At 40.2% G+C, this 23,476-nt stretch overlaps 1 protein-coding gene across 6 annotated transcripts in view; it reads left to right on the top strand.

Annotated features, from left to right (window-relative positions):
* The window catches only part of LOC118894510 (amyloid beta precursor protein), a 274,401-nt gene extending 251,625 nt beyond the window's left edge, over positions 1-22,776 (top strand). For 2 of the 6 annotated variants that reach the window (XM_036850817.1, XM_036850814.1), the window contains 4 exons: positions 3,895-3,948; positions 10,398-10,498; positions 13,261-13,407; positions 21,657-22,770. In XM_036850817.1, coding sequence (XP_036706712.1) covers positions 3,895-3,948; positions 10,398-10,498; positions 13,261-13,407; positions 21,657-21,758 — 404 coding nt within the window. In that variant the 3' untranslated portion in view covers positions 21,759-22,770. Of the gene's footprint in view, positions 1-3,829; positions 3,949-10,397; positions 10,499-13,260; positions 13,408-21,656 lie in introns of those variants that run through there. The other 4 variants (XM_036850818.1, XM_036850815.1, XM_036850816.1 and 1 more) reach the window with 3 other exon arrangements.
* The last annotated feature ends 700 nt before the right edge of the window (positions 22,777-23,476 follow it).

Below are 23,476 nucleotides of genomic sequence, written 5' to 3'. Positions count from 1 at the left end.
CTTCCTAGTCTGTAAAATAAAGTTGGTAATAATTGCTAACTCAGAGACAGGGTGTGAGCATTAAATGAGATGGTATGGAAAACTCTTAGCAAAGTGCCTAGAATGTAGTAAATGTTCAGTGGTAGTTTTTTGCTTGTTTTTATTTTGTTTGTTTGTTTGTTTTTAAATAGAACCAGGATCATATTAGAGAGGTTTTACCAGCTTGTCTCAGAGAGTCACCCTATCAATCACCCAAACAGTATATCCTTAAAATTAATGAATATAACAAGCCCTATAATCGTCCTAAAATCCTACCCTTTCTCCCCATCTTCCTCTTCTCCCTCTCCCCAGAGCCTGTTCCTTGTTAATCTTACAGACATGTGCTTGCACACAAAGCTATTGAAAATGTCTAAAATTCTCAAAGGATTTCCTTTCATTGTTCATGCAATCCTTATCATCATCAGAGCTTCCAACGCTTACCAAAAATTGGTTGTTTTTCTCAAGAACAATCAGTCAAGTCCACAGAGAGGGTCGGTCAGACACCCAGGCATTCCGTTAATTTATATTGAAAAAATAAGCATCTCACAAACACAGTTTTCCAATATTTTAGGCTCTTTGACCAGCTGCGGTTTGCCTTCAGGGGTTTTTATTCTGTGGTTTTCTGAGCCACAAAACTGAAATGGCTAAACCGAAGTGAAGCTGTTGTTTATAAAACAGTTGTTCTCATGGATGGTGAAATCATCTGGCCGAAAGCTTTTGTGCTGATAGCGTTTTTGTTTGCTCTGCATTTTCATGACTGCCTGACCAAGGCAGCCTGAAGATGAGGAAGAATGCAGTGTCCACCGGAAGGTTTTTGTGGCCAGCAGTCAGCTTGTCTGTGTATAATACATACACGAAACACTATGATATTCTTCAAGAGGCACACTAGGTCCTGTAAGATTGGATTGTGTAATTGCATCGTGAATTTGCCCTCTGGTACATTTTCACTTAGCCATAAAGCAGCAATGAACAAAGCACTTTAAATGGGGAAATTGAGATTAAATAATGTCTTTCATCAAACCTGCAAGCCAGGGCTTTTCAGGCCCCTCTTATCTAGGAGTAAAACTGATTTCCTGCTGATTCCTCCATCACCTTAGGCCTGATGGGGAGGGGAGGTTGTGCTGGGCAGCATTTAGCTTAGAACTGGTCTATTACAAGGAATGCCAGAGCTAACAAACTCAAAAGTCCTAGCGCTTCCATCATTCTATTTCTTTTTATAGGGGACTGTTTGATTCAGAGCTGCTGATGGCAGTAGAATAACATATTTCTGCCTAAGTTTTATTTTAACTCTTTAAGACAATCTGTTTCTAGTGTTTAATTTACTAAACAGCCAAAGTAACATGTTTTGAACACTATATTGAAGTTACTTGCTGGTTCAACGAGTAATGGTCCATTTGAAAAATTAGAAAGTATTTATTTTGGATTGGGAAGTAATGCACTCCTTTTTCTTGTCAATGTATATTCTTTTTTGCAGTGATGAAATTATCTTTTAATTATTGATGTCTGATCACTGAACACGAGTTACTTATTTTTTGAATATTTACTCATATTAAATCAGCCTCACACTGTTAAAGCAGACTAAAGTTTAAGTCACTAAAATTATTATTGTTTATCTTCCTAAAAAATATAGTTTTATTACTGTTTTCAAATAATACATGCAACTTGAAACAGAAAGGCAGAGAAATTTATAGGAATGATCTCCTCACCCAGAATAAACTAATGACAGCTTTTTGTGGTAATATCTTTCAGACCTTTATCTATGCACGTTTGATGCGTTTCCATATTCCCTTGAGTAATTATGGAATAGGGCTTTATCATTTGTAAGGGTCTTTGGCATATGTGTGCACGTTTGAGCCCTGGAAAAACCCAGCTTCCTTGTGACAAAACAGAAGCTCAGAAAGAAGGAGGTTTGCCCAAGAGCGCAGAGAAAACAAGTGGTGGCATTAAAATGGACCCTGAGACTAGACTGACTACCACATCTTCAGTCCAAATTTAAACCACAAACTCAACTGCTTTCCCCTGAGTGGAATACAGTTTCTAATGATTGAACCATTGATGAAGGTAATCACTTTCAAGTTACTTTTTTGCCCTGTGAGTTTGCTTTGGTACATTCTTACCTTCAACTGAAGCACCATTTGGGGCTCTTGTCATCAGGAAGCTCTCAAAAAGTACAATAATCCTTCAGTTAACACCATTTTATAAGGAGTAATAAAGTCCCTCACTGTACGTTGTTGCGGATGGGAAAAAGGATGAAATACAGAGAAACAGTGTTGTTCAGATGTATTTGTGAGTTGCAGAAGGAAGTATGTCTTAATCTGATACATCAATAGAGTGTTAGTCATCCTCACAACAGTTGTCATAGAATATTTCATAAATAAGATATTTAATAAATGCAGTTTTATAGTATTTGAGAGTTTTTGAAATGGATTTTTTTTTAGTTTTTGGTTCCTCATTACAATTAGAAGATAACAGTTATTATTTCTATTTTACTTATGAAGAAACAGCCTCAGACGTGATCATTTGCCCCAGGTCGCCTGCATTGTAAATGTTGGGTTTAGATGCCTCCGCCCTCCTTTTCTCCTCTATGGTGCTGCCAGGCTGCATGATAAAGGACCAAACCACCTTTTTCTTTGGATACATCCAAATGTCTTGGTAGTCTCAGCAACATTATTTTCTCCTATTTTGAAGACTTGGCTTGCTGTCACTTTCTTCTCACTTACTGTTCCCTGCTAACGTATGGCATTCAAAATCAACTTGGGCTTATAATCCCATTTTTGAACACCCGGGCTGCGTGCATCAGTAAGCTGTATGGTCTTACTGAAATTTTTGATCCAAATGCCATCCCATCGAGCACACCTTCTCTTCCCATGGGCACCTCTGATCACTTTTCCTTACCTTCTTACTTTTATATTTCCCAGGCCTTACCCAAGAGGCTGTATCCTCCCTCATGGCTTCACTGGCCCCTTGTCCACTATTTATCCTAAAAGCTTTGTTTCTTTCCCTTGCCTGTTTCTTCAAAGACCAGGGTAAGTTCAAGTTAATATTTTCTGAGAATCAGAAGTACTTTGGAAATACCAGCTAATGGTCAACAACAGTGGGCACTATTGTGCTGACTGCAATGTTTTCTTTGGGTCAGACCCAGAATACTCGCAAAGAAAAAATTGTGAAAGTTGACAAATATGAAAGGAAGTATTTGCACTTCACACATTTCAACTCTATGTCATCTATGAAATAGAAACCAGTCTTTAAAAATACAGAGAGAGGGGGAGGAAACTCTGGTTTACCTCTTCTACCCTCAAACTGGGAACAAATTTGCTTCGCTAAATGGCAGATTATGTGGTGAAACGTTCCTCTCCTGATAAATTCCTATTTGTATTTCTCCTGGCGATTTAACGGAGTCCTTTTATAGTTAATTAACTGTAAAATAAAATAAGATTTTTTAAAAAAAGATAAGATTGGATAGTTGTAAAAGGAGGTATCTTTAAGATTTTCCACTGCGCTGGGTATAATGTATTTTATTTCTAATCAAAAGCCAAGAAACTATTTCTAAATTCGCTGAGAGGAAAACCCACGCTCCCAGCCCCTCTTCTTTGATGTTGCCGCGTATCTTATCCTGGTGAGCGCATTTATTAGAAAACTAAGGAGTAGGATTGGAACATCAATAGCGATAAGCCTTTTTAAGTGGTACCCCTCCCATCCTTGATGCTCAGGATTAACTCACTGTGGTTCTTTTCTAGCTGCTCCTCTTTTTTTTTTTTTTTTTTTTTTATAACTTGTGTATTGCACATGCTTTTCCTTGCGCTGTGTTCAGGAGCCACGACTTACCATCTCGATTTGTCTTGTTTGCTTTCCGTGTATCTTGCTTCCTGTGCCCAGTCGAGCCCGTTGATGCCCGCCCTGCCGCCGACCGAGGACTGACCACTCGACCAGGTACATCCCGGTGACCCTCCGCCCCTCCGCATCTCGCGCTTGCGCAGACGCAGCCCCTTTCTTGGGGGTTAGCCTCTCTGAATTGCAGATATGGAGAAGCAGGGTTTGAAATGACCATGGAAACCAAACTTTTTTAAACTCCCCTTTGCTTTTCCTTACACTTCATTTCCCAAGTTCCTAATTAGGTGATCAATTTTTTTTCTTTCTGAGCGTTCCTTTTGAAGCAATAAAAAGGAGCCCTTCCAACGTTTGGTTTTTTCTTTTGATTTTTCTGGTGGAGAGGGTTCTGTAGAGCCTGTCGGTCGTCAAAAATGGAAACCTACATAGATGCAGACTCTAGCTGGTGACGACCTGGTTACTGCTGGAACATCTCATTCTTTCTTTCTTGTTTGGTATCCGGATGGTCCGTTTCTAACTGAACTGGGCTCAAACTTGGGTCAGTCCCTCAAGTAGACATGAGTTCCTAACAATATCAGAATTGGAATACCTTTAGAGCCCAGAAATATTTCCATTTTATCTTTTGTGGGTTGTATATACTTATTCTTGATGAGTGTCTAAAACACAGCAGAGGTACGTGCCTAATTTTCCATACAAGTTCTTTATTTTTTATACTACTTAAAATTCCCATTAACACTGATATGGACACTTCTTTTTTTGGTAGTTTCCCAAGCATTAAGAAGAAACACACTTTCACCTTCCTGTGTCTCAAATTTAGCGTTAAGAATAATGTCACACCCAACAAAAGCACATACATGCCTGGTTTTGACCCCGTGCACTACCTCGCCCAACTGATAAGTAGCCATTGCTTTCAATGAATCAAAAAGAGAAGTTACTGAATTGACAAATCTATATATATTCTGGGGAGATTTTACTCCCCCAACAGGGCAAACCTACCCATAAATGTTTTCTTCTGTATCTTCGTAATGTCCCCACGCGGTAATCTAGGAACAGGGCATTAACCTCATATGGAGATGTTAACACAAGGAGGTGGACCTTTGCTCCCAGGTTGAGATGCAGTCAGCAGCGGGGCCAGGAGCAGCTCCTGCCCCTCTCTGCCAGCACAGGCTCAGGTTCCATCTGCTTCCCACCACAATCACTGACGAGAAATTCAGAGTCTGCCTTGTGGCACCTTCATGCCTCTGCGCTATGATTAACAGGGCAGCGGGGGCAGTGGAGTGACACATCTTGACAGCCAATCTCCTTGATTTTAGGAAACTCTTTCTGTAGGGCTTTTCAGAGAAATTTAAATTATAGTAAGTCAGACCCAGTTTCAGCTCTTCTAACGTCTTCCTTATTGCCAGTGTCACACAAGTAAATTTCAAGGAACCAGCAGTTGACACATCCCCAGCCTTCTCAGCCCACTGGTAGGGCCCAAGGCTGAGTGAGGGTCCGTTCCATTCTAACTGCAACTGATACCAGCTTAGGTTGGTCCTTTGCCTTGGGCCTTTTTTTATGGCACTTCCTACTTTATTTTTAAAGGAAGAGATGCTTTTCATATCCAAGCATGAAATGTGAATTAGAAGTGCTCATTCAACCAATTTTATTAAGTTGCTACATTGGGCACACTGGGCAATTATGTTCCTATTGAAATACCCAGGAAGAGGTAACACCACTGAAGTCGATTTTTTTCCTTTTTTAAAAAAATCTAAAATGAGAAGGACTTTTCCATACATTCTGAAACAAAAACAATTTGTTTTAAGGGAAGAGCTTGAGAATACCTAGAGGTAATATACAGATGGGAAGAAGCTCCTTCTAAAGTCTCTGTTGTAACAACAGCAATAGCTCATTTTGATGTTTCACAAAGACTCTCCAACTGCTTTGGAGGGTCGAAAGAAATTAAGTAATAAGGCCCCTGTTCTCAGGAGCTTGAATAGAAAGACCACACTTTGTGTATTTAGAAAGATGAGATGGAATTAGAAAGGCACGGAAATACAAAGTAACATAAAGTGTAAACCACCTTGTGATGTTTGTTTGTGATGTGAGCAGATGGGGCATTAACCAAGGGGTGTGTTAATCAGGGCACTTGCTGGAGATGAGCTTTGAGATAGGTTTTGAAAGGTTTGGGGCACATCCATTGTCAAAGAAGAGGGGAATATTCTCTACAGATAGATGAGAGAATGGCCTGGACCAAGCTTCCTTTCTTATACTATTGTAAGACTTGGGTTCCCCAGTAGAAGAGGGCCATAGTGGGGAAAGAATGCTCAGATAGGAAGTGAGGGAGATTCTGGCTAAGGTATGTTTATGAACAGTCCTATTTGCTGCATATGTCTTAAGACATACATATGCTCTATATTTTTGTGCTTGTAGTGAGTCTTTTGAGCATTTGGACCAGTTTCCCCCTGTGTTTTCTAGCATTACTTCCAGTTCTTCATCATCACACTTTATGAGACCGCGTGTTTGAGTATAATGTGCTCAATTATATCATTAGATTTTCCAAAGTTAGAAACCCTTTCCAGGATTGTCACATCATGTTATTCAATTGATGTCATTGTTTTTTAAATAATCACTGCTGTCACTCTGAAACAAGTAAAGAAAGGGCTTTTGTATAATCACAACTAAGGAAAATGACTTCTCCTTGACTTCCATATCTGAAATAACAGGGCACAGTAACTTCTAGAATGTAGTGTCAAGGAAGGAACACCATAATATCAGTGGTGATTTTTAGGGACGGTGACCATTACAGCTACTCCTCTGGGCTTATTTCCAGAGAGAAATAGACTCTGAAGGACAAGTAACGCCATTTGACCAGAATAAAGGAGACAAATACAGGCATACCTCATTTTATTGCTCTTCACAGATATTGCATTTTTTTTACAAACTGAAGGTTTGTGGCAACCCTGAAGTGAGCAAGTCTATTGGCGCCATTTTCCCGAAAGCATTTGCTCACTTCATGTCTCTGTGTCACATTTTGGTAATTGCGCATTATTTCAAACTTCTTTGTTACCATTATATTATGGTGATCTGTGATAGTGATCTTTGATGTTACTATTGCAAGAATATTACAGCTAGCTGAAGGCTTAGATGATGGTTAGCATTTTTTAGCAATAAAGTATTTTTAATTAAGGTACACGCATTGTTTTTCAGAATAGACTACAGTACAGTGCACACATAGCTTGTATATGCACTGGGAACCCCCCAAAAATAGTATGACTCGCGTTATTGCAATATTCACTTTATTGCGATAATCTGAAACTAAACTGCAATATCTCTGAGCTACGTCTGTACATTAGCAGGCTCTTCACAGGGTGGAAAGCTTACCCTTCTCACTCTAATTTTAACCACGCTTCTCCAGTCCTAGTAAAGGAAACCAGATCCTTTGAGAAGGGTTTCCTGAAGGACATGCTTCCCTTCTTCAAGTGAACATGCTTCCCTTCTTGCTGAGAGTCTGGTGTCAGAGCTTAGAGTGGAATCAGGACAACTCGGAAAATGCATGTGGTAAAACTGTACGTGAAGGTCCCTGTGATTTATTTAAAACTTCTCATCACATATCACTGTATGCAGTTTCAGCTTATTGTCAGTGACATTTTCCTGGTGCAAGCTTATTAATTTTTTCCCCTTTTAATGACATTTGCTTAATGTATGGAAAGGCTTTTCAGTGAATGACTGTACATGCTGTACAAAAATAAACTAGGGAGAGCTCTTTCCGCGGAGAGTCCTGCAAACTATTGTGCTATAATTAATCATCTGTTGTTCTGACTTGCTACGTGAATTTGAAATTTTTTTGACTATGAAAAGTAATCTTCGTGTCCTTTCAGAAAGAGTGTGGGTTTTTCTAGAAGGAAAGACTATTCAAGAGAGTTTTCTTCAAATCTCAGAAATATAATTTTAACTATTGCACTGTTAGATCCTGATGACAGAAAGAGGGTAAGGTATAAAGAAATCACTTTGGTTCTAAAGGGACCTCAGATTTAAAAGGGTTTGTAGAAAGATAAAAGTATACAACTAATGAGAAATAAAAGAGCATTAGTGTCACAGCCCAATAAACATTTGTATCAGGAAGATTAGAGGTCAGAATAAGATGAAACTTATTAGAAAATGCTAGTCATTTTACAGCAAGAACATAAATAAGAATAGAGAGCCCTACAGCTCTCTGGATGGGGTTAGGGATCAGGGGGCAGTCAATGAGTGGACCAGTTAAAAGATGAGAGAGGATGGGAAACGGTCCCACTCTGATCGTGCTTCTGTCTTTCATGTGTATATTAAACAGGACGGTCTTTTGTTAAAGGAAAGGAAAGTCCAAGACAGGTGAAGATGAGAAAACAAGGCACTAGCCCTTTGTAATAGTTATCTATTACTATGTAATAAATAACCCCATAACTTAGCAACTTAAAAACAAACATTTACCTTCTTATAATGAATTTCAAGGATTTCAAACATGGTTTAGCTGGGTGCTTCAGGCTCAGGGTCTCTCAGGAGGTTGCAATCAAGACCTCTGCCACAGCTGCAATCATCTGAGGGCTTGAAGTTTGGCTGGGGCTGGTGGGTCTTTTTCCAAGATGGCTTGCTCACATGGCTGTTGGCAGGAGACCTCAGTACCTCACCATGTGAACTTTTGAGTGTCCTCACAACATGAGTGTCCTCACAACGTGGCAGCTGGCTTTCCCCAGACCAAGTGATCCAAGAGAGAGAATACAAAGGAAGCTGCCTTGTATGACCCAGTCTCAGAAGTCATACCCCATCACTTTTGCCATATTCTAACAGTGGAAGCAAGTCACTATATCAGGTCTACACCTGAGGAAGAGGGAAATAAATCCCACCTCTTGCTGGGAGGAGCATCCACAAATTTGTGGATATATTTTTAAACTACCACACTTCTCTACTCAAGTCCAAGTTCCTATAAATCATGGGCTAGAAGAACTTGAGGGCAAGATCGTAGAACCACTCTCCCTGATGTTTGTGGACTAGGAAGAGCTGGGAAGATAGGGATAAGAAAACGTAGTTGTGACAAGCAGAAGGGAGAGAAGACAGCATCACAATCTACACGCCGGGTGGAGACTGACATTGATCTTGGGTCCATTTTCAAATAGGTTATTAAATGGAAGCTTTCTGAGCAGTTGACCAAGAATCAGTGATATGTCACAACCACTATGGGTTCCCTGGATCTTGTAAAATTATCCTCTTTTCTCTTTGTGTAGACTGTGCTGTTAGACTGGCACGTCATACGCTGTGGACATTGCTTTTCAATTTCAGCAAGATGTGTGACAAGGTTCACAGCACCTTGTAGACAAGACGTAAGAGTTGATAGACCAAAAGCAAGAAATCAGGTCCCATGGGAGCTGAAGGAACTTGGTAACATGTAGCCCAAGTAAGAGAAGAATCAGCAGGAACATGGTGCCTCTCCTTGGGTATCTGATCTGTTCAAGGCTATAGGGCAGAAGGGAGATTTAGGTTTGCTCTGTGTTGAACAGAGTGGAAGTTATAAGGAAACTGATTTTGGCTTAATGTAAGAAAGGCCATTCTAGTAGACAAAGCTGTCCAAAAATGGAGGCAAACTGATAATTCCTCTCTGTTTAAGGAGAGCTGAGAGTTTACCCCTGGGTGGGAACACCAGAGAAGAGATGATTTTAGAAGCCATTCTCATCCTAAAATTCTGACTTTTGATATTTAATTGCTACAACGTGGAAATGATATTTACACTTTGTAATTTCACTTTTTGTTTTAAAAATTACTTTGCGTTTTGATTTTAAGCTTCAAATTACTATCTGAAAAATTAAATTCATTATAACAATTAGTGTAAGAATCATATAGCAATTTATAGAGAAAGAAGAGTTAGTACGTTAGAAATTCTGTTAGTCCCACAGAAGCATTTTTCAAAAATTATGTACTGCAGTTCTTTATTCAGCAGATGAACCGTTTACATTATGTATCTATAACTAAATCACTTAACTAAATAAATGATATGATTTTTACAGTGCTTCACTGCATAGATGCACGAACATAATTTATTTGTAATTGGAACAAAGTCCTAAAGTAGCAGTTTTGTTCTGCCAGGCAATTAATACTCATTTTTAAAGCCTTTTATTATTTTTTCTGAAGGAATGAGAGCACATGGAAAAAGACATATAATAGGCTAAACAATAAGCACCTAAACCAAGCGAGCATATTCTAGGAGCAAATCCTTTCCAGCCTCCCAACTAGCATTTAACTTCTGGTTTTTTCCCCATTAAAAAAAAAAAAAAAATTATAGCATGTGTTTAAAGACAATAGAAGCCTGAAGTGCAAATTTCTTTAATCTTTAATTTCTTTTTGTTTAAAATAGGTAGTGGTTAAGGATTTAAATATAGGGTGTCATTTTTCTTGAAGAAAGTCATTCATCTATTTTCCTCTAACTTCAGGCCTAGAAAGAAGTTTCTGGTAGGCTTTGTGTTATAATGTTATTGTTTATAGATAAAACAAATGGACTGGCCTGCGTATTTTGATTATGGTGTAATGCTTACGGTATCATGCAGGTTCGGGGTTGACAAATATCAAGACGGAAGAGATTTCGGAAGTGAAGATGGATGCAGAGTTCCGACATGATTCAGGATATGAAGTTCGTCATCAAAAACTGGTACGTGACATAATCTACCTCTTCTGACCACTCTGTCTTGCCAAATGACTTTCGTTCCTCTTGGGTCAGAAATCCAGTTAAGGAAAAGATTAAAACAAAAATAGAACACTTGCCTATAGGATCATCATGAAAACGTGAAGAAAAGAAAAAAGAGCCTCTTTATATAGTAGTTCTTTAGGTCTAGAAAGCAGCTGAGCCCACGTTGGGCTTAAAGTGGAATTACTTTGTATTCTACCAGCCATTTTAATTAACTTCCTGTCTGTTTTCTAGGAAATCAGGTTTATAATAGGTTTGTGTGAAGGATCGAAATCTTAAATAAACACGTACAAACACTACTTGGGTTCACAGAACAGCTTCACGGCCGTTGGCTTAATTTCACATCTGTAACTCTTCCCCTGGGCTTCGTCGCCTCTCTCTCACCCCTCCTTTCTGTCCCCTCCCCACATTTTAAATTCTTTCTCCGGGGTGGGATGTTTGGGACCCTCTGGCGGTAGGTAGACGGGTAGGTGAGCCAGACTGCATTATGTTCCCAGCAGTGTGTTCAGCCGAAGGCTTGGGCAAGAAAGACTGTGGCTTCGTTTTCAGACAAAATTGCCCTTCCCCCCCCCCCCCAAATGTTAGAATTGGAGTAAATCAAAAGGCACCCATCTCCCTTAAGGTTACATAAAAACCTTTACCAAAAGCTTCAGATAAATCAATCCTGCATTATGCTAGGGGTCCTCCCATCTTAAGAGTAAACAAGCCCAGTAAGTGGCTTAAATTAATAAAGAAGACAATTTTGTTGCACATTCAGTAGTGAACAAAAGTGGTAATCAAATTCTGAAAGCAGTAATAATACTTGAGAAGGACTCTCTCAGGCACTTACTTTGTTTTTGTTTGTGTGTGTGTATACATGTGTTTTTCCCTTTCAAGGGGAAACTGTCTTTCCATTATTCATAAATAAAATGTATAAATCCAAGTATTAAACTCCAACAGAAACCCCTATAAGGTATAGTGTATGCCTCTTTTCACTCTAAACAATTGAGGCAAGTTCAAAATTGACTTGAGATTCAGGTTTGCATTTTAACTCCCATTATCTTTTTGATAAAAGCACAGGGAACTTTTGGAAGCATGGTTTTCGTTGGCAAGTTAATCCAGTGTCAGTTATTATAGAATCAGGGGCACTCTTGATCTGGCTGATGCTGAAGAGGTTAATAAAAACTTGTGGAATCTGTTGAGGATTTGGGAGCTGGTGGGGCAGAGAGCTGAAGATTAACGTGTGGATTTGCGTTTTCTGGTGCCTGTGTCATAAAAGCCCGTCTCCGCAGTTACACTAACTCCTGTAATACGACCGTGGCTAATGGCAGGGGCAGCAATTAAGAGAATCAGCTCCCTCTGCTGAGCCAGTTGACGAAATAATGTACTACAATTAGTGCAATGAATAGTACAAAATTACAGGATTTTCTTAAAGACATAGGAAGATGTCCAGACTTGCATTCATTTCTGATTACCTCATACTTTTATCGTTAGCTAATTAATGATTTGCTTTTTATAAATATGTTGAGTGAGCATATTGGTTTAGAAAGGGGCATAATTAGGAACAGCTTATAATTTCGTTGCAGATATACCGTAAGTAAAACTCTTTTAGAAATTTGCTTTATTTGCTGTATTTCATGTTGCCTTTGCAGACTGCTAGGATGTTAGTTCTAGCCATGCCAGTCTGTCATTTTACTATCTTGAGATTATACTAAAAGAATTATTTAGGGAGCTGTTTTTATTAATTGACATAGCAAATGTGGTATATGTTCAGTAGTAGTTGGGCCAGATGATCCGTCATAAGAGCATGTCCTTACATAAAAAGTGATAAAAGTTGCAGTGTGTTTTTATAATTCCATTCAAGTAAAGTTGAAAAATAATGACTTGCGTTTATAAACAGTATGAAGGAATGTAGTGTACTAAATTTATCACTGAATAAATTTCTTCTTTACAGTAGTCTCTAAATTCTTTTCATGTTTAACACAAATAAACATCAAGAATAAAACAACATTTTTAGTTGAGTTGCCAGAGACAACATAGTAAGAAAGCATGTGTTAATGTGTGGCTATTAAAATTCCTATCTTGTTGCCTACTACTTCTTCTCTTTGAAATAAGTGCCTTTTAAGCATGATGCTTCTCAAGGTTAATTAGTGTCTTGCTGAATTATTGTGGCTGAAAGTAGGTAACAAGATGCCTTTTTTCTTCTGTTTAATGTCTTTGTTTCAGAATGCTTATTCCTATGTATTAAAAATGTCCCTCTAAGGAAATGAGGGCATCTATAGTTTGGAAAAGCACCTAAGGCATAGCGGTCATGCGTCAGGTCTCCCAGTTTAAACCTGCTGTGACTGGGAAAATACTGACCTCCTTTCATAATCACGATCCGTGCCTTTCCAGTTTTTGATAGATCCGAGAGCTGCCGTCCCCCTCTTACAGAATGTTCCATCTGTCAAAGGGTTTCAGGTCCCTGCAGGCTTCTGTTTTGCCATTCTAGAGACATGTGGGGGATGGAGGGAAGTGCACTTTCTAGGACTGGGGAAGCCACATGTTGTACATCATTCTATAGACTGCAGATGTCATTCTTGGTAAGTAGAATGTGGGGTTTTTCTTCAAGTACGCACCAAATAATTGAGTGACCAACAACTCAAACTTATGGCATAAAATATATACTGAATATACTGAAACTTTTCACATACCTCATCCAGATATCTCCCGCAATTACAATCCTTTCTCTTGCATTTGTTTTCAAGGTGTTCTTTGCAGAAGATGTGGGTTCAAACAAAGGTGCAATCATTGGACTCATGGTGGGCGGTGTTGTCATAGCAACAGTGATTGTCATCACCCTGGTGATGCTAAAGAAGAAACAGTACACGTCCATCCATCATGGTGTGGTGGAGGTACGTAAACGTGTCTGCATGTTTGCAAGTGGGAGTGAAAGACTATGAAGAAAATCTTGCTGGGTGTTAGACTAAGAATCATCCAAGTATCTCTTCTTTGAACAAACAATCCATATTGCTGCTCAAGTTGCAGCTATTTTCTTGCTTCTGGTTTTTATTCATTCCAACTTATAACTACTGTGATCAAGACATTGGGGATATATGCTGCTATCTCAACTTCTTATAATTTGTATTGAAATATCAAAGTAATACTAATGGTAATGCCTGGCTTACGGATATTGTGATTATGGATACTGTGATTACAAACATTTAAAAGAAAAAATAACAAATGAAAAAGGAAGTGGAAGGCTGCTTTTAAAAAAAATTTTTTTAAGCACATTTATTGCTGGATTTTTTTATCTTAAATAATTTGATTTCTACCTCAAGCCAGGTAATAGTAAATAATTTTCAGTAAAGAGTCTTACCTTTAAAGTTTCACAGAAAATCACATTGTACCAAAAGGCTGAGTGAAACATACAAGGTTGTTCAAGATCTTTAACCTGTCACCCTGCACATCCACCTGAAATATCTTAGTTTCAAGGTGTTAGTGCAGTGGCACTGGAGATGGAGAGAAGACCCACAAAGTGACAATTACATTTACTTGAGACTCTCCAAACACCCCAACCTGTGAGAAACAGGAGTATGTACAATACAGAGGTAACGAGTTACACCAACAAAATAGAGTAAGCTGCGGGATTCAAATATGATGCCTTAAACCCATGATACAAAATATTTTAAAATAAAATTAAATGTGCAAATAAGTTCTTTATATGCATTTAAAATGCAGGGTTTAGGGGAGGAACCTCACAGTATATGTATTTTTTTAGGAAACTGTTAGAGAAAGTGAATTAATACATCTTGAGAAGTTTAGAATTTTTAGAGCTGAAAGAGATCTCAATGATCAGTTAATTGATCTTCTCATTTTCTAGATGAGAAAACAGACCCAGACAGAAGACATGTCCTTTCAATGTCAAATTCCGTAGAGCCAAGTTCACAGTACAGATTTCCCCACATCCTGTCCATTGCTTTTTCCATCAGAGCAAAGTTCAGATATTTCCAGTGAGTTAAACTTCTCACTAACCCCAAGGAAATGTGCTCCAAACCATTCTTGATTATAGGAGGATAGGAACGGTTTAAATAAATTAAGTTTGTGGCAAAGCCAGAAACCTCATTTAGTTCAGCACTTGGAACATCCAAGCTCCTTGTTTACAGGAGCTGCTGATGGAAATTGGTTTTGAGTCTTGTTTTCCATGCCCATCCTGGTGTGGAGGTGCTAAAGAACAGTGAAATGAATGAATCCAGGAAACAGGTGGCAAGATGTATAAGAGCTGAATGATTGACAGATAGGAGGGTGAGCATATAAGTAAGCGATGATAGCGTCATGAAGTGTGGGGCGCTGCTCTTCATAATAGTATTTCTGAGCTTCTGTCCTTTGAAACAGTATAAGATGTATTATTAGTAGTGTTATTAGCATCAGTAATCTCATTTCTACTCAAAACAATTTTTTTCAAAAAAAAAAACAATTTTTTTTCATTTTTCATTTTAATTCCATGTTTGAGCAAAAAAAAAAAAACTGTTTTCATACTTGAATAATTCAAAAGCCCATTTAAATTTTTTTAATATAATCATACATTTTAATGGCCTTGAACTGATGAATCTACCCAAGAGGTGGCTTCCTTTTTATCAAAGTGCCCGTCTTTGGTGCCAAAGGACAAAGAGCCTATATTGGTTTGCTCAGGCTGCCATAGCAAAGCCACAGGCTGGGTGGCTTAAACAACAGAAATGTACTTCCTCACAATTCCTGAGGCCTCTCTCCTGGGCTCATAGGTGGCCTCCCTGTGCCTTTACATCGTCTTCCCTTGTGCAGGTCTGTGTCCTAATCTCCTCTTCTTGTGAGGACACCAGTATTAACTGCCTAAGGTCCACACTAATGACCTCATTTAACCTTAATTTCGTCTTTAAAGACCCTCCAAATACAGTTATATTGTGAGGTATTAAGGATTAGGTTTTTAGCATCGGAATTTGGGGAGGACACAGTTCCGCCCATAACAGAGGCCAGTGATGCTGGGCGGTAAAAACCAGGCCTCTCAGGGGCTCTTTGCCATGATTGCCATGGTTGTGCATGAGACTTACCAGGTACTGACTTCAAAGGACACATTCCTCAGGTCCCACCTCAGACCTAGGAAAACAGAATTTCTAAATAAGAGGCTGGAAATCTGAGTGTAGAAAATGTTCGCAGCTGAATCAGACATGCAGTCAGTTTTGAGAATCACTGAAGTATATAGAGTGTTACTGCTCCTGCCTCTTTGTTGTCTAAGCAAACCTTAGGGAGCAGAAAATGGTATCTCCTTGTCTCCAAGCTCACTAGTCTCTCACTAGTCGCCTTTTAAGCCTTCTTACAGCTGCCTAGGTTAAATGTTTCTTTTGGTTAGTTAGCAAGAAAAGTCTCCTTGGTTTTGGAATATTAGAGCAGTTGATGCTTTAACATGAGTTCTGAAAAAAAAATAAATTAATTTTTAAACCAGAAGGCAACCTTGTAGGGAGGGCAGTCGATCAGCCCTTCTCTTGGTGTTTATTTTGTTAGCTACTTGAGAGCAACTAGGAACCTCTAGAGTGACTGCCCCACCTCCTTTTGTGTTTCTTTTCTTCATGTCCTCTCACTTCCTTCTTCCTTAAAGTAACAATGTTGTCAAGAGCCGGGAAACCATCCCGTTTTCCCTGCAAAGGCCTTCCTTTCTCTCCATTCCTTAGGTAACCCTTGCTCAAGCTCCGTGTTGAGCCAGTGTTCAACACGGAGCTTGAGGAGCTTCAGGCTAACTTCATCTAGGGTGCTTGTCACCATCCCTGCCCTCAGGAAGGTGATAGTCTAGCTGTGGTGGTTGAACTTGGGCACAGAGAGCTGCAGCCCAGCCTAGACACCTAGGCTGCCTCACGTGGCCTGGGTGATGCAGGGTGCTGGGGGGTTTCAACCTCATTGCTCTCAGAGTCTACGCCGAAGGAAGTGATCCTCCCACACACGTTCCTCTGCCTGTCTTAGCAGGCTGTCACCCTCAAGGACATGGAAATAAGTTTATTGCCAGCTCTGGTTAACCTAGTTCATTAATGAGTAACCTTATTTCACCAAGAACAAAAATGAGTAAATGGGTATTCCCAGATGGATGGGTCTAAGTCTGTCAGAACAGAATACAGTCACACCTCACGCCATCCATGCATGAAGGAGAAATCACAACAAAAGCTTTGGTGTCCGGGAAATCGCTCCTTCTTAGAGGGAAAGATTCCTGCAGAAGATCACAGAGGTGTGGAAGTGAAAGCAAGCCCAGTACTTTTATTAATAGAATCGTTACCCGGTAGAAATGAGCAGTTGCTAGTTTTGGTTTTGAAAAACTAAGCAATAAATACTGATTTAATGACTTGCTTAGTCATAAGGCCAGCGATTCAGTCTGTAAGTCATTAGCTACGGTTTCCCAAGGAGATGACAGTGCTTCATTTGTGCATCAAGCAGTGACAAGATAGCCTTCTGTTATTCTGTTTCCCAAATGTGCGCACCATCTCCGGTGGCTGAGTATCCCAGCGCCTGCTGAGTTACCCACCCTTGTCCTGCTGTAATCAGATTCTGCAAAGCCCATTGACCCCAGGTTCTGTGTAGTAGCAGACGGGCCTTTTCTACGCTGATGTCAGTTGACACTAAATATTTTTAAATATATATTGGAGTAGTATGTCCACTACTCCTCATCTTTAATAAGAAGTAGGGGGGGCACAAATTCTCTTTATTGAAGGACATAAAAAAATTGTTCTTTCACAGATCTGATAACTAGAACACCAGAAGTCTCCTATCCCCGCCCCCAGTCATCTCATGAATGATCTAAAGAAGAGAGTTGCTTCTTTAGCTTTTTATGGAGATATGGCATATGACTCTTTCTAATGAATGTGCTATCAGATTGGTGACATTATAAAAATAGGTCCTTATGGGTCCTTTCTTCCTGGCAAAAAGTCAACTTTTAGCGGAGGCACCTAGCAACCGCTATAGAAATCAGACAGATTGGTCAGGTTAAATTGGAAGCAATGGTAAGAAAAAGTGAGGGTGGACTCCAAGTCTTCAGGCGGCTGGAAGTGAACAGCAGGAGGAGAAATTGGAAGGTCAAAGGAAATCCTCAGCGTAGCGGGAGAGTTCCAGGGCATGCCTGGAGAATTACTTGATGTAGGCACTAAATATAACTGAACTACTTATAAAGAGCTGGAAATATAATTAAGAAAATGAACATGTATACTGTAGAGTAGAAAACCAACACTGCGAGGTTACTAGAAGGGATAAACCATTAGCTTGAAAACGTCATTGCTGTTCTCTTTGCTTGTACTTTCCTTCCCATGTTCCTGGTGGTTTTGATCTTCTTACACTCTCCGGTACTTTGCATGTTTAGTTTATCTTATCCTCCATTCTTTGTCCACCTAGATGACCTGAAATGGAAAGTCTTAGGGGCTGGGATTCTGTTGTTGGGCCATGCATAAAGGGACACCCATCAACACACATCCTGCTGACTACTATACATAATAAAATTAAAATACAGTGTCCACTGGCCCTCCTCCAAGCTTAAAGTACCTACACGAGAAACGGGATGGCAGGGGTATCTAGAAATTAAGGAGAGACCCAAATAGATTTTATGTCTGTAGTCTAGTGGTTGAGCTATAAATTCTTCTGGATATAGTGAAGGAATAAATAGCTCCAAAGAGTCAAGTTCAGGGAGAAAGGGGTAGGAAGAGGGCATTAGCCAAACAGTAGCCAAAAGTTCTACTCAAGGTCGTATTAGGACCAGATGAATCAGGCTCTTTGGGCTCAGTTCTCAGTGTATGTCAGCAGCAATGACCCGTGGAAGTCCAAGCTGGGGTGCAGCGCAGGGGCCCCGGGGTCTCTAACAAAGATGAAGACTTCAGATCAGTCATTGCTCCCATCAAGTCCAGAAAGTCCAGAGAGGGGACGCTCAGAGGTGTTGTGCCAGGTGGGTTTTCATCTCAGCAAGTGACACATGTTCCTGCCCCGGGGAGCAGATGGGGATTCTGTCCCCCACTCCATTGTTCTATGGTTTCTTCCAGAATAAGCACCACTGGCTACATCTTCCCCCAGTTCCATATGAAGGGAAATAGTGAGTGACAGATGGCTGAGCCTTGCTGGGGAGGAAGGTTCCCCCTTACCTGCTGCCCTTCCTTCCGTGGTAGGTTTATCCATGGACATGAGTACTGTTTCACTTTTAGCTCTCGAGGGGTTGGGAATCAAAAGATGCAATCCACACTCCTTGGGTGCCATGTTGTAAAAGCAATCCCTTCTCCTGTAGCTCCTGAGCCCTCTGAGACCTGAGGGCCAAGTCGCCGCACTGCAGGACCGGCAGAACAGCTGCCCTCCCAGGGGCAAAGGGTCACGAGGATTAGCAAGTAGAAAAGAGGCCAAGGAAAGACAGGAAAGTTAGCTGCCTGACTTGCATACCAGCCTCTGAGCCTGGCATTTACTGGCACAGCTCTCTTAAAGAGTTGGGCTTTGGCCTTTGAAGAGAAGATCAACTCTTAAGTTGCCAGGTGTTCCCCTGCCCTTGATGAATGCAGCCAGTATGAGGGTTGACGTGGCTCTGGGGGTAGATACAAGTTTAATACTCCAACAATCAAGCAGCGCTATGTTTTCTTCTACACTCAGAAACATAGCAGCTTTGTGCTTGATCTCCTCGGCAAGATTTTTTTTTAATCTCCACATTCTTTGAAATCTCAGTTAAGAGGTGGCACAGCGCGAAAAGATGCCCAAGTTCAAATGGCATAGGGCTGCAGACAGGCTGTTTCCTGCAAGCAGATTTGGAGAATGAATGAAATCTCTTGTTATTGCTGCTGACCTTTAATGATGGCGTTTTAACTTACAAGTCAGTGGCTAATGACACAATTGCCAGTTAAAGCAAGGTGACCTCATTTGTTGACAACAGAGCAGATCAAAGGAAGAGAAAGGGATGGGAAAACACCAGTGGTTATTCCCCCGGGGCCAGCGATGGTGAGCCTCCATTTGAGCCGTGTCCTCTGAGGGGAATTTTATGACTTTTTATTCCAGCTGCCTTGAGATTAGCCAAGGTGATCATTCCAACTCATGACCAGACTGAAAGGCGTCAATTGGTCCATGAGGTGGAGTCATACAAAGTAACCTTGGGGGAACCAGATTATTCCAGTTTTATTGAGATATACTGACATATAACACTGTATTAGTTTTAAGTTTGCAGGATGATAATTTGATATATGTATATATTGTGAAATGATTACCAAAATAAGTTTAGTTAACAACTATCACTTCACATAATTACAATTTTTTTCTTGTTGTGAGAACTTTGAAGATCCATTCTCTTAACAACTTTCAAATATACAATGCAGTATTGCTGACTATAGTTACCATGCTCTACATAACATCCCCAGAACTTATAACTGGAAGTTTGTATCTTTTGACCATCTTCACCCATTTCACCAACTCTGCAACCACCAGTCTGCTCACTGTATCTATGATTTGGGTTGTTTTAGATTTCACGTATAAGTGAAGTCCTATAGTATTTGTCTTTTTCTCTGTCTGACTTATTTTGCTTAGCATAATGCCCTCAAGGTTCATCCCTGTTGTCACAAACTGCAGAATTTCCTTCTTTATTATGGCTGAATAATATTCCGTCATGTGTGTATCACATTTTCTTTATCCATTCATCCATTAATGGGCACTTAGGTTGTGTCCATGTCTTGGCTATTGTAAGTAATACTGCACTGAACATTGGGGTGCAGGTATCTTTTCAAGATAGTGATATCATTTCCTTTGGATACATACTCAGAAGTGGAATTGCTGGGTCATATGGTAGTTCTCTGTTTGGTTTACTGAGGATCTTCCATAATGTGTTCCACAGTGACTGCACCATGCTTTCGGTCTAAATTATTCATTAGCCGGTGTGGTTTAGCCATGGTGTATCAGTCGCCCTCCATCCCTAGACCTAGTGTCCTAGCACCAACACACCCACTCTCTGGTGTTTGTCCTTCGTCGGGTTCAGGGGGAAAAGCTGCTTCAGGAGCTAGGTGTCACTTTGCAGCACTGGACAGTGGAGAACAGGCCTGCGGCATTCTCCTGGAAATGATGAAGGGAGCCCGTTCTCATCGTGTACAGAATAGAAAACACCCCTTTGAAAGAAAAACCAACTTCTGGACAGCACATCTTACCCTTTCCTGTGGAAGACATGCTTCTTCACTCTGATTAAGTTTGTGTTGATTTTCTCCATCTTCCAGTGGTTTTACAGAAGGTTTAAAGCAATCATAACAAAACTAAGCTTTCCTTTATTCAGCAAAGAGTTAAGTATTTGCTTCCTCTTTTCTGTGGACTATTTGAGGTACAGCAAATATACTAGAAACCTAAACATCCCCCCACACACCCCATCCCACACCTGGCCCAGCCTGCAGAGAGTAAATAAGTGTAGCTCGGGCCTAACAGTGACACTGAGGGGAGGAACACAAGTTTACAACTGCTGACCTGATCTTGGAGGGGAACCACCATATCACAGAGGGAATCTCTTTAAACCTTCGGATGACATACTTTTAGAATCTTAGTGCTAGGTTAAAAAATAATAATAATCTGGAACAGCATGTTCTTTCTGTGTTTTTTAATATCTTTTGATATACCTATATCATTATTTTAATTAAAAGAGTCTTTCTTTAACATCTTAAATTTAGTGAACACGGGGACAAACTAAAACGAGCTCAGGGAGATATTCAGCAGTCTTCCTTTCTACTTTGCTGAATCTCTCTCCGTAATACTGTTGGCTTTTTTTTTCTAGCTTAACACCACACTTTTCAAGTAAGGGAGTCTTTCCTGGAAGCCTTTTGTCTTTCTTCGGGCCAACAAGGGAAGAAAAAAATATTTATTGCCCTAGATGTATCCAGTTACTATTCAGTTGGGGAAGCAAACCAGTGAGCGCTTTGCAAGCCAAGCCAGCGGGTCAAGGTTTTAAGCGCCACCTAGTGGTAGATGGAGCATCTGCATAACTGGTGGGCACAGGCGTTCTGCTGTATGTCAAAGTGGTGAAGAAAGAGGGAACATTGTGGGTGTTCTGCAATCTTGGCAAGAGAAGAGTACAGTGCGCCTTATCTTTTTACTGCTTCTCCGTGTGCACTCTTAAAAGATTGCTTTTCTTAACGCATTTGTCCTCGTTCTTGCTTTGCAGGTTGACGCTGCTGTGACCCCAGAGGAGCGCCACCTCTCCAAGATGCAGCAGAACGGCTACGAAAACCCAACTTACAAGTTCTTTGAGCAGATGCAGAACTAGACCACCACCGCAGCAGCCTCTGAAGTTGGACAGCAAAACCATTGCTTCACAGCCCATCGGTGTTCATTTAGAGAATAATGTGGAAAGAAACAAACCCTTCTGTTTTATTATTTACTCATTATCGCCTTTCGACAGCTGTGCTGTAACACAAGTAGATTGCCTGAACTTGAATTAATATACAAATCAGTAATGTATTCTCTCTCTTCACATTTCGGTCTCTCCACTACATTATTAATGGATTTTGTGTACTGTAAAGAATTTAGCTGTATCTAACTAGTGCATGAATAGATTCCCTCCTGATTATTTATCACATAGCCCCTTAGCCAGTTGTATATTATTCTTGTGGTTTGTGACCCAGTTAAGTCCTACTTTGAAATATGCTTTAAGAATCGATGGGAGATGCTTCATGTGAACGTGGGAGTTTAGCTGCTTCTCTTGCCTAAGTATTCTTTTCCTGATCACTATGCATTTTAAAGTTAAACATTTTTATGTATTACAGATGAGTTAGAGGATTTTTTTTCCACAATGGCATTTTACTGTACAGATTGCTGCTTCTGCTATATTTGTGATATAGGAATTATGAGGATACACGTTTATTTCTTTGTGCCTGTTTTATGTGCACACATTAGGCATTGAGAATTGAAACTTTTTTTGTCCACGTATCTTCAGATCTTTGATAAATAAAAGAATCCCTGTTCATTGTAAGCACTTTTACAGGTGGGGGAGGGTGGGATGGGATTGCCCTGCTGGTCTCCAATTACCAAGAATTCTCCCCAAAAATTTTCTGCAGGATGATTGTACAGAATCATTGCTTATGACCATGATAGCTTTCTACACTGTATTACATAAATAAATTAAATAAAATGACGCTGGGCAAGAGTTTTCTTTGAAGGATGACTATGGATGTTAAATATTCAAAGTAATTTTGGGTGGGGAAGAAGAGGTAGATTCAGTTTCTTTCACCCAGTCTGAAACACTTTATTTATGATACCAAAAAAAAAAAAAAATGAAAGTGGAAGGGACAAAATCAGGGAATGCGGAAGGCAAGCCTGGACAAACCCTTTGAGATTTGTCTTCAATTTGTATAAAACGGAGTTTTCATGTAAATAAATACATTATTGGAGGAGCGCCATTGTGCGGTGTGAATGATTCCATGGTAACAACCTTCTGATCCTTGAGTCATCGGAAGACTGCTAAGAACATTCTAATGCCGGGCATCCACACCTGTGGTGTCTTAGCTGTAAGTCTGAGCAGGAAATCGGGGCCAACAGGCCACTCCCAGTGCTAGTAAAATACTTCATAGACCTGATTCAGTTTTTACTTGGTCCAAACTATTTTGCTGCCATATCTTCGTCCTCAAGTTTGTCCCTGTCTTAGCCCATTCAGGCTACTATAATAAAATTATAAGCTACTGGGTAGCTACTGGGTTTCTCACAGTTCTGGAGGCTGGATGTCTGAGATCCGGGTGCCAGCATGGTCAGGTGAGGGCCCTCTTCCAGGTCGCAGACTTCTTGTGTCCTCACGTGAAAGGGGCTAGGGCCTCTCTGGAGCCTCCTTTACAAGGGCACATATCCCATTCATGAGGACTCCACCGTCATGACCTAATCACCTCCCAAAGGCCCCACCTCCTAATGCCATCACATTGGGCATTAGGACTTCAGTGTGAAGTTTGGGGGAACACAAACATACAGACAGATTGTAACAGCCCCTAATAAGAT

This window comes from Balaenoptera musculus, chromosome 4 (assembly GCF_009873245.2).
Source record: "Balaenoptera musculus isolate JJ_BM4_2016_0621 chromosome 4, mBalMus1.pri.v3, whole genome shotgun sequence".
Classification (NCBI taxonomy): Eukaryota; Metazoa; Chordata; class Mammalia; order Artiodactyla; family Balaenopteridae; genus Balaenoptera; species Balaenoptera musculus.
The sequence above is the reverse complement of the archived record's forward strand: the minus strand, read 5'-3'. Positions and strand labels throughout refer to the sequence as shown.